General features: G+C 32.8%; 1 protein-coding gene and 1 long non-coding RNA gene across 3 annotated transcripts; one reads left to right on the top strand and one right to left on the bottom strand.

The window, feature by feature from the left end:
* Positions 1-44: 44 nt before the first annotated feature.
* On the top strand, positions 45-2080 carry LOC123310654. The gene is made up of 2 exons (XR_006537390.1): positions 45-177; positions 2042-2080. It is a non-coding gene; the product is annotated as an uncharacterized LOC123310654 (long non-coding RNA).
* Positions 2081-3889: 1809 nt separating this feature from the next.
* LOC123311645 (retinaldehyde-binding protein 1) lies at positions 3890-10123 on the bottom strand. 2 transcript variants are annotated; one of them, XM_044895714.1, is made up of 5 exons: positions 9990-10123; positions 7184-7410; positions 5698-5854; positions 4322-4626; positions 3890-4233 (listed from the first exon to the last, which is right to left on the bottom strand). In XM_044895714.1, the coding sequence occupies exons 2-5, from the start codon at positions 7406-7408 to the stop codon at positions 4048-4050; spliced, it is 873 nt and encodes a 290-aa protein (XP_044751649.1). In that variant the 5' UTR covers positions 7409-7410; positions 9990-10123; the 3' UTR covers positions 3890-4047. The 2 variants fall into 2 exon arrangements, with proteins under 2 accessions (XP_044751649.1, XP_044751648.1); XM_044895713.1 differs by lacking the exon at positions 9990-10123 and adding an exon at positions 8821-8985.
* Between the last annotated feature and the right edge of the window lie 1492 nt (positions 10124-11615).

Below are 11615 nucleotides of genomic sequence, written 5' to 3'. Positions count from 1 at the left end.
TTATTGTTATCTATAGGTAATAGGTTTCGAGAAGGATTATCAGACACTTAACATTATGCATAATGTAAAGAGGACGCTCTTGAAATATCGCTCTATTTACGTTTCGGCTACATATGACCGTCAGAAAAAACATATATATTACTTTAATCAGTTCAATACTGGACGATGATTCATGGGGTGAGTCACCTTCTTTGGATGATCTGATTTCAACAATCCACATAATCAAATACACAAAAACCACGTATTTATCGAAAAAATCTTCACTACCCACAATTTATCCAACCTTGTATTGATTTTGTAATGGGCAAGTTTCCTAAAGCTCCAAAATCGAATTTAAGATTATTTATGGAAACCCTTTTCCATAAGTTATCCAACACCTGAAAAATTCGCTTCAAAATTCAGAATTTTCAGAAATACACCCTTCGAAACTTAGTAAACATTCGAATATGTGAAAGCTTGTGACGTAGAATGCCTTCACTAAAGTCTAGTAATTTTTGTTAATTTGACAACAGTGGAACCGATCAAGAAGATATCCACAGATTGCATAAAATTGTTTCTGTAATCCATAGACATAGAGACATGGACTGTGCCTTCCCTTTATATCTATGCATGAAATACGGTCAAAAAAAGTGACAGAGAGAAAAACACGTCGGGAATGCAGTTGTCTTTTTCTAGAATTTTGATTGGTCTACACTCACCTCTATGTGAACAAAAAAGAGAAAGGTATATCCCGACGAGCTTTTCTCTCTTTCTAATAAATAGCCAATTTCATGCTGGCATTGCTCAGTCCATGTCTCTATGTCTATGCTGTAATCCGTGTCTATACCTCATAGACATAGAGTCTATATGTCTATGCTATACCTTCTCAAAATCATAGACATAGATATGTCTATGCTCAAAATCGATGACATTTTCTGTCATTGTGTGTTTTTCTTGTCAAATGTGATGACAAAACTTGATATTCATTGTGATATGTTGATTAAAAACATAGACATATAGACATGGACTGTGCCTTCCCTTTCTATCGCATGAAATACGGTTAAAAAAATGACAGAGAGAAACGCACGTCGGGAATGCAGTTGTCTCTTTCTAGAATTTTGATTGGTCTACACTCTCACCTCTATGTGAACAAAATAGAGACAGGTAAATTCCCGACGATCATTTCTCTCTTTCTATAAAAAAAGCCAATTTCATGCTGACATTGCTCAGTCCATGTCTCTATGTCTATGATTAAAAAACTTTTATGACCATTATTGATTCGATGAGCGTTGCCGGATTGTGAAAATGACGTAGAATGTTCATAAGAGAGCACTTCTGAAATCAGAATTTTCGAAAGTGAATACAGACAAAATGCAGTATGTTAAAATTCGAAAAAAATATATTTTGATATATTTGAGGTGTAAAGATTTTAATAACATATATTTTGAAATTTAGGAAAATACCCCATTACCTATAGCTGATATTTCGAGATTTTTTTCAGAAAAAATAAAATTAAAAATTGATGTTTATCCTTAAGTGATCAGAAACTAATCAAGGAAATATGTATAATCTTTTCTTATACAGCGTGGTCTACGGAAAACTGTTTTTTGGTGAATGTCGGGAATGATATCTAAATGGCCCGAAATCAACAATTTAATATGGGCCAAGGTTCTCGTTTCTCAGATAAAGGTTGATTTATTGATTTAGGCTGAACTTTTGATTATTACAGCTATGCCATAACTGAAGAACTATCCAACAATTTTGTTTTCTAATTTGGCAGTTATTGTCTCATATGACACTAACCAAAAAGGTGCAGACTAGAAATATAAAATACGATTAAGAAGTGGAATTATATTCTGTGAAAATATAATCAATAAAGAAGCATGCCGTTAACTTATTTATTGATTATAAAATACGATCCCGAGAAATATCTGTTCAGGTGCAATTGTACTGAAAACATTCATTGATGCAATCTGCAATAACTATGAGGATTAAATGAAAAGTGTTCTTATTTGAGATTAGCCAAGAACGACACGCAACAAAATTTCCTTTTTTGTTTTAGGTGTAATCGATGATAAAGCTGCTGACACAGTTGAAATTTGAAAATATGAGACTGCTGATATCCCTAAAGCTACAATTACAGATACTAGTACGATCATGCATCCTCACTGAGAACGATTTATTCTTGTTTTACTGAAAGAAAATAAAATAAATAAATCTGTGAAATTGTGACTTATTACAGAGCCTTGATCACTAAAAAATACTTCGAATATTCAAAGCAAGATTCCAAGCCATTAAAATTTCGAAATAAACCTTGGATAACCCTGAAGAAAAACGCATGATACGAAGTAGGCATGGGTAGATTGCGAAATATTAATCAAATTATACGTTTCGGGATAAACTTGTTCAAAACATCAAGTGTATCACCAGGAAAATAAATTCACAACTGGTAAACCAACGTTTAGGTGTAGAAGGTTGTTAAATATGTGAATGTACTACATATTAATGTAGAAATATGAAGCTGGTCGATTTTTTTTCAATTCTTAGTGCAATAGTTCCTCAAAATGTTCCAACATGTTTGTTCGAGAGAGAGATGCTGTTGCTTCTCTACATATTTTTCGGGCCATTACTGAGAAAAATGAAACATGAACTCGACACTGCCGTTACAACTATAAAGATTTCAAAAATTTGCGTCTAGAAAACAAAAGCTGCATAAAAACCTATCTAGTCATACAAAAAAGTATGGGTTGATCCTGGTGGGTTATCGTAAGATCCTCAAACCAAGATGTAAGGTCCTAGGAGGTGTGAGAAAATATCGTCACTTGGAACAATATGAACTACCACATGGGCGCCCGCAGGGGGGAGCCAGGGGGGGCCACGGCCCCCCCTGAGATTCTGATAGACACCGTTAGAGAAATTCTTCTTTCAGTAAAACTAATCGTAGATGATATTTTGCCCCCCCTGAGAAAAATTGAGAAAAATTTCTGCGGGCGCCCATGAACTACCAACAAAAAATAAAAAGAACTTCTACGAAATGTAAAACTGTTGAAATCCTAATTTGAAATTGTTTATTTTGCAAACAGCAGGCTTGTGCTCGGATGTGCGTGACTCTTGAGATTTGAACTACACCATTATGAGTATTGAACCCAATATACTCAATGACTACACAGAGTATTTACTATTTAGATTCTAATTGTTTTCAACTCCTCTACAACTACTAGTTCGCACACATTTTTATGTATTTTAGGTTGCCTGCTTTATATACAAAATCCAATAATCTGGAAGACTCGTTTGATTTCAATACGAAACCAAGCGACGAAACTGCTTCTCTTGGATTATGACAGAATTTCCCTGTAAAGAGAATGTGAACGGAAAGAAAGTAAAAAAATTTTTTACCGAGTTGGAACCACTTTTATTGAACTCGGGTCGTCAAAATACATACATAAAAGAGAAATTGTTATGAATAAAAAATCGCACTTCGTTAAAGACCTCACTAAAGTTAGAACCTGAACCTTACCTGTAAGACAAACTTATGTCGCAATGAAAATTAAGAATTAAACTCGGAGTTCTAATATAAATTGTGGTTTTTCGATTCCATTATTTCATAACTCGTTTTTATTAGGTACAACTATTATTTCAACCTATTCAACTCGTTAATATCATTAAAATTCCTCAGGTTAAAACTTGCTATATTTGCTTCTTTCGAAATAACACTGGGACATTAGTCTGGAAATATTTTCCTACTCAAACCCCTTGAAAATAATGAATTTATAAGTTATTTTATTGGAGTTAAAAAAAACCTTGGATCCTTCTGATCGCAATGTACTATATATAAGTACTTCTTGTGGATATTATTCCAGAATATTCTCTTGGATTTTAGAAACTAGGAAGGGTTAATGAGGCACCTCTCAACATTTTATTTCTTTAATCACTCTCTAACAAATAAATAAATATCTTCAAAGGACGATTTCATTTGAAGCCTTCCATCAATTCTTCACCTATGTGTATTATTGTAATGATACTTAACAGTCTTTTACCACTTAAAAATTTATACTGCTAGGAAAACTTTTAATTCTTCTTCTTGAGGCCCCATGTATTCCATTTCTTGTAGTACTCCCTGTGACTTTCGATGCAAGGGAACCAATCCTTTCCTGAGTAATCGATTTTTGGCAGGTCACCTTTGTAATCTTGAGGCAAATGAGAAGCTGGAATGTGCTTTTGGAGGCTCTTCATGTCACTTCCGTGGAAGAAAATCTACAGAGGACCATCGAATCAGTGAATTATCGAAATTGCAAAACGATCAAGCATCGCTAGGAATATTTTTCGTCTATGAGCCACTTACCCTGTTCTTCAATTTCTCCCTGATGAAGGGGCTGAAGATCTTCCACACCATCTTGAAGATGAAAGGTTGTTTCACCATGTGTACTTCCTTCAGTCTCATTGGCATAGCATCTTGTATGAAACCTAGTAATTTCATACTGAAGACTGGGTTGAGGGCAGCAACTTGCTTCATTCCCAAACCATCGAAATCCATGATGACAACACATCCTCTCACTTGTCCCTCTTGCTCTAGGGTGGCTGCTATGTGGATGAGGTAGAAGAGTCGGAACAGCTGATCAGAGGTGACTTTCGATGTATTCCAAGTACCTGCATTGAAAAATTTGGTTTTTGCATGGAAATTATCAATCAAAATTGGACTAATAACACTAATCTTAAATACTAATGGAAAAGTATATCTCATTCCAGTTTCAGCTAAACAAATTGTCGTCATATCATTCAATAAAATGATCAAAATTTCATTTTTCGCAGATTTTTGTTGTAGTCATCATTTTGCACTGATCGATTTTTCAATTGCACCAGTTTGTCATGTACTCTCTGCTATTCAAAGTTTTTTCTTCTCTTGTGGAAAGGAAAATGAGCTTCAATATTATTATTGTTATCATAAATGTGTATACTGAGTATCCTCAGACTTCAGCAAAGGGTATATCAACTCAAGAAATCTTAACTTCACGCGAAAGTAAATCTGAATTTTATTATTTCATATTATTTTTGAGGTCATCAAAAAATATACTCTCAATTTTCATTAACATATCTATGAATGCATAATAATTATTCACTCTGCTGGTGATTTATTATCAATATCAAGTGAACCGCATCCAATGAGTAGGTGGTAATAATCAAAATACTTGTTATTCGTGATCACTCATCATTACTCGGAGGTATATATACAGTACAGAGTTCAAAGTCCGAAAGGAAAAAAAATAAGTTTTTTACGATTGAAACAATTCAAAATAATAGTATTCATTTGCGAATTATCTCATATATTCTTAAGTCAAATTGAGAATTCATATCTAGAGTGTTGATGAAGCTTGAAAGTATCGAATGGAAATCCGTATAGTAGCATGCTTTTAAAATTGAATAGATATAATACGAAATATTCGAAATGAGGAAAATTGTTGATAAAATTGGATGAAATTTTCGCTATCTGACCTTGTGCAGAAAATCACTTATAATTTCATTGATGCATGGAGTGTTCTACATTAAATTTCGAAGCGTCTCTTTTTCGACGTTTTTTGCAGTTTTTTTTTCAATTCACGGTTATTAGGCGTGGTTCAGTTGTTCATTTTGGAATGTTGAATTGTCAAATCAAAAACACGAATGAAAAAGTGTTTTATCCGTTCTGGGATGTCCTTTATTTCTATGTATTCTTTTACTCACCTCCACAATTCACTATCATAACTCTTCTCCCTTTGTGGTCCACATTTTTCAATACATTGACGACATTGTGGTTCATGAAAGCATCTTTTTCGTCGTCAGGCATTAAATTTTCCAAAGATGCCTTATATTTTTCTCTGAAGTCTGCAACACGTTTCATCTGAAAATAAATTTGACCCTCATAATTTGATTGTAGAAGGTATTTTGTAGCGTGTATATCCATATGGATTATTTTTCGACTTTTGAATTATACAAAAGGGTGAAGTCGATAAAAAGTCGACACGAGTTGTCATCTCAAAAAATTTCAAAGATAGGAAATGAAGAAATGCAAGAATAGAAAAGAATGAGTCAGACTTCAAATAAACAAAAAATTAACTGAACTTCTACGTGATCGACTCTGAGGGCTCCGCCGACGGTTAGAGATAAATGTAATATTTAATCTAATCCAAACAGAATATTATCTCAAGTGGGGATCTGTTTTCGAATATGTAGTTATTCAATTCCTCAATAACCTTAAACCTTATCATTCCTATTGTCAGTGTCGAACTATTTCAGTTATGTACTTTGTGCATTGAATTCATTATTCTATTGGAATTCCGATTTTTGTCATTTATTTGTATGGATTATATGCAATCCTCTCATGAATCAAGAAATCTAAGAATATCAGTTGAATTTCGGCTTTGAGCTTCTAATAGATATAGGTAAATGAAATGAAACGAAGAATATCTCGACGAGTTTCATTCAATCTATCTAAACTAGAGTGAAAAATTAGTAGTAATACTGTGGATCAAGGAAATTGGAAGCAACAAATCAACGCCATATCTAAAATTTTCAGATCTTTCTCCTGCCGATATGTAATTTTTCGAATTAAAATGCACTTCATTAATTTCGTTACTATCAATGTGAATAATTTAAGTGAGACAGTTTTATAGTTGTTTTGTCTTTCGATTACTGGTACATTAACGTTGATAAGTGTATGTTACTAACCAGTGTAATTCTGAAAAACTCGATTTTGAAATACGATCTTCATTGTCGAATATTTTCCCAAGAATATCCGGTATATTATCATGAATTGGATTCTTCCATCCATATCACCTCATGTAATAGTGCTATCGTTTAAAATAATGTCTTTTTTATCTGGAGCGTCTACAATATTCAATTAAACGGACAAATGATTCTATTGAGAAAATAAGGTAATCAGTGTTGCTTCAGATAACTCCTGATAATAAAATCGAATGTTTTCTTTCTAGGATTCGGACTCTAAAATGAGAATTTTTTGTAAGAGGTTCTTCAATCTGACCAGCCTTTACGAGACAGGAATCCTTTTGGTATTTTGGGCAGACTTTTTTAAAGAAATGAGTTATGAGCTAGCGGATCAGCCGATGAAGCTAACCATAGAGTAATGGAGGACCCAATGTCAAACACGAAATTATCTTTATCATTGAATACCATTCATCGTAATTGAATAGCAAACAGTCCTTGTACTTACCAGTTCATAGGCACTTTTGGCGTAGAATTTACAAGGTCTAAGGAAGATCATCAAGGTGGCATCATCGGTATCGAAGAAAATCGTGTCATCGTTGGCCAATAGCTCCCTCAGCTCCTGAAGAGCTGCAGCAACCACTTCGGGAGTTTCTCTCAGCTCTTCTTTGGCGATTTTTTTTCCCTCCTCACTGAGAGGTGACAGATCGAGGTTGAATGGTTCTGGAGCCATTTCTGGGAAAGAAATCAATATATTTAATATGGATAGAATACCTAACATAAGACCAAAAGAATAAATGATTTTCAACAACAATTATTCACTGGGGAATTGATTATTTTTTGAAAATCAAGTGAACATTTTTTATGTCTGGGTGAAATTTTCCCAGCTGAGTATAATGACCTAAAAATAAAACATCCATCATTGTAGTTGTTCGGCAGAATTTCTATTCTTATATTCACTGAATCGGTGACAGCTGTCAAAGTGAAAAATTTCCTGTTTCTGATTGAGATCCATTGATTCCATTTGAATTTTGATGGTGGTGAAAATTATTGAAAGAATAATCGAATTGAATGTTTTCATTTTTTTGTAATAAACTGCTCATGTTTTTCGGATTCAAAAAAATCAACAAATATGAGTTGATTTATTCGTTTACAAGGCTGAATCTCGAATATTAAATATAATCATAATTCTATTGTACTTTCATCAATTTCTTCGTGTAATCTAATTCATTACGTTCCCACGTTAAAATGATGATAAACAAAGATATACAGGGTGAATCAACAGAGCTCGAAGGGTCAATAACTCTTAGAAATTTTGTGTTAGGGGAATGTTTAAACTTTGGCGGGATCGATATTCTCTAGTTGAAACCATTTGAAATCTAAATTCGTCAGAAAAATTAGCCTTAGTCTAAAGGTCACACATAAAAATTAGGTCAGTAGTGGGATATGTCGAAATCAGCATTCCATGAAGATTCAGAATATGATATAGAAATGAGGTATTCCTTATACAAACCAATTCTATTTGAAAAGTGAAAACAATTTTTGTGAATTTCCAGGAAAATGCAACTTGAAATGGTTAAGGTGCTGCATGATACAGACAACTATATTCCTCCATCTCATGTTCAATGGTAGTATCCTTGTTTTTATCGTAATATTTTTTTATTATGCATTATTCGTAATTAGAGAATGATATATTTATGACAAACTGATCAATAATATCTTCTTGCATTGTTTGAAGAGAAACTTTCTGTGTCGTCACGATAGTTTCCCTTGCATAACATCAAATTTTCTGTAAGAAAACCTTTTTATTTCCATTTTGTTATGACATACAAAAGAATTATATGGGTTGAACAATATTCTATATCTATCAAATTATCAATATTGCTAAATTTTATCTATCCTGTACCTAAACTTAAAATGGAATATCTAGAATTGAAAACAAACTGTTCCTCTGTTTTTCGCACTATTATTGTTTAAGGTTCCGTTCATTTTATAATAAAAGTTGAAATTTTTATCCTTCTTGTTATCCAAATAACATTTCGGTTTTATTAATCTACCTGGGGAATATTTTGATGAAAAGGGTGACTCGTTACAAAATTATAACTGATACAAAAATGATGATCTTAGCTGTAACTGTCAACTTACTCGGAATTTCAATTTCTGTATCTCTCGGGCACTCACTTGTCACTGGATTAGGCTCGTGCAACAGAGTGGAAAATTTAGGTTTTTGAGATCCTTTATATCTTTATTTATTATCATTAAATTTATCCGTTGACTTGGGACAAAGGTCAGACTGAGAAGTTACTGATTTCAAACTGCACTATCTCTCTAAACAAAAGTAGGGAACCATTGAAAGGAGTACCTCACGTATCGAACAGTTCAGTGAATGATATAATTTTCAAAGTACAAAGTGGCATCCTTTCCTCGGAATTATGATTCATTATGGTTCATTATATTGTTTTAAATGTTGAAATAAATTTGCGATATCGCTTAGACCAGTTCCCAAACTGTAAGATAAACACTGGCGGCTGCGACAAATTTTTTTCGAGTTGTTAATGGACGTGATTGAGAATTGGTTTTACGATAGGAAGATGAGTATCGGTGCATGAAAATAATTATGCAGATTTTTACGATCGCGACAAACTTTGCACAAGCAATGTTATATGGGCATCGAAAAATATAAGTAGGTATCTACTTACTCATGTCAGTCGTTTAAGATTAAAATATTTTTCTATTCGTGTACCTCTAATTTGATATTAATGTTAATCTTAGTCTCATTCAGAAATCACTTCTTCAGCTCTGTTTCTGAGATGGTTTCATATCATCTCTTCATTGTTTAAAATAATTTCATACATACGACAAATCTCGGTTTCTCTGGGAGTTTTCATTTTTGGAGTTTTCATTTTTGGAGTTTTCTTGTGACAACTCTGAGCATTTTGTTACATTTTTGGAGGTTGGTATTAAAATGAAGAATTTAATCAAGAAATTTTTTTGCACATTATAAATCTTTCATTGAGACTATGGAACATTTTTTTGAGCCTACAGAAGTTTTCAAATATTGGGTAGTTCATACGAGACAGTAAGAAGATGATAAATAGATTTTCTAAAATCACATGGTTGCCAGTTTATTCAGTAATGAATGGCAGTTTTGGCAAGTTTTCCTTAATATACAGAGTAGTCAGAATTTTTGAAGATAATTAATTGACTGCAAGAGCAAACTGTATATTCCATGAGTTTATTTAAGTAGATAGTTGTAAGATCGATTGGAAATTGGAATGCTCAATCAATAATATCTATATATAAACCTGTCATACTTATGATAATCTCACAATTGCTACTTGTGAATGCACACTAGTTACTGAATAACATCTTATCTCTTCATTGTTTTCACTCATTTTAGTCACTAAATACTGACGAATTCTTATCAGAAAAAATTCTCTTTGAAAAAAGGTCGGAAACTGAATTCAATTCAATGGAACCTTTTGAGGGTATCAATTTTGATTGTCGGCCATGGACTTATCGAATATAATGAGCTGCATAAAATCCTATTGTCTGGAATAAATGATAGGAATTTTTTTGTTGAAGTCATTTTCGAAAAAGGAAAATCCAAAACAAAATCAGCATGGCCTACATTATTGGAAAATAAAGTTTCCTTAAACCTGTTAGAAACAGTGTCCTCACAAGGTTTCAAGGCTTTTTTGTCTAAAAACGAAAAACAACTGGTTTTTCATTTAAACGGTTCCTAATGAGGAGTATTTAAGGTTGACACAATCTTCTTCACGAATAAACAAGAAATTCAATGGGACCATTGAAAATTACTTTCTCATTATACTAGATCTGGTTCGGAATACTTAATTGTTTTCATATTCCCAACTTTTATTTTTTATTGCGAATCTGTGACAGATTTGTTACGCCAATAATATGATTACCTACTGGTAAGGCATTTTCTGTGTCAATCAGTTTATATACCAAACAAATTTCCTTTTGCTTCATCAGATCCATAAGTTTAGTTATCATATGACAACACGAAAGCATTCAAGAATGGTACTATTCTTAATACTACTTCTGGAAGTTGTTTATTTAAAATGCGTGATCATTTCAATTTTGTGATAACTGAGTTAATTGGAAGATGAGTAAATTATTATTATTTTCTGCACATAATGATGGACAATGATAGGATAAAGGTTCATTTTGATGTTTTATTTAGGATTCATTAAATGTGATTGTACTCGCTATTTCAACTAGGAATTCAAGCATGAGTTTTTTGAACTCGATTATTAATTTTCATGCATGAAAAAGTGACGTATTGACTTTCAACATTGGAAAATTCCTAATGATATGGATATAATGAAATGGATACCTACACATTTTGTAGAAGTTTGGTGTCTAAGGTGCCAGAAGTTTGATGAGTACGAAAATATTAAATAACAAAAAATTAACGTGATTTATCGATTGAAGGTCTCAATACTTTCACGTCCAGAAGGTACCAAAAAAGCGGTAAACAGAGAAATATCGAAATTAAGGAAAAATTATTGCCTTTAATTTGGTTCATTTTCATCTAAATAAACCATCCAGCAGACAAATGCGGAAAAATAAATTATTTAATAATATTTAAATCAAACTGAAGTTCCTCCTTAATGACTGAAGTTTTTCCACACCTACACTGGAATTATTTTCCATATATATGAGTCTCTCTAAGAATGCTAGATGCAGCACTAGTTTTTCCTGAAATGTGTAGCATATTATGAGAATTGATTGATTTTGGCGTGATTGAAAATATTCTATTCACTATTCACAGTGTTGCAACTGTGTTTTAACTTCTATTGGATTAAAACAGAAGTTATTTCATCTTTCGTAACTGAAGAGAAATCTCTGTAACGTCTAAAACTGAAAAATTATAAAACCAATCTGCCAAAAGATTCATCTTCACAGAAACGATT

The sequence above is a fragment of the Coccinella septempunctata genome, chromosome 4, assembly GCF_907165205.1.
Source record: "Coccinella septempunctata chromosome 4, icCocSept1.1, whole genome shotgun sequence".
Lineage (NCBI taxonomy): Eukaryota > Metazoa > Arthropoda > Insecta > Coleoptera > Coccinellidae > Coccinella > Coccinella septempunctata.
Note: the sequence above shows the minus strand (reverse complement) of the source record. Positions and strands in the feature narration are given on the sequence as shown.

Excerpts from the sequence above, each read along its gene's own strand:
- LOC123311645 (XM_044895714.1), bottom strand. The coding sequence starts at position 7,408 with ATGGCTCCAGAACCATTCAACCTCGATCTGTCACCTCTCAGTGAGGAG. Across the intron at positions 5,855-7,183 it reads CCAAAAGTGCCTATGAACTG|ATGAAACGTGTTGCAGACTT; the intron begins GTAAGTACAAGG and ends ATTTATTTTCAG. Across the intron at positions 4,627-5,697 it reads TATGATAGTGAATTGTGGAG|GTACTTGGAATACATCGAAA; the intron begins GTGAGTAAAAGA and ends TTTTCAATGCAG.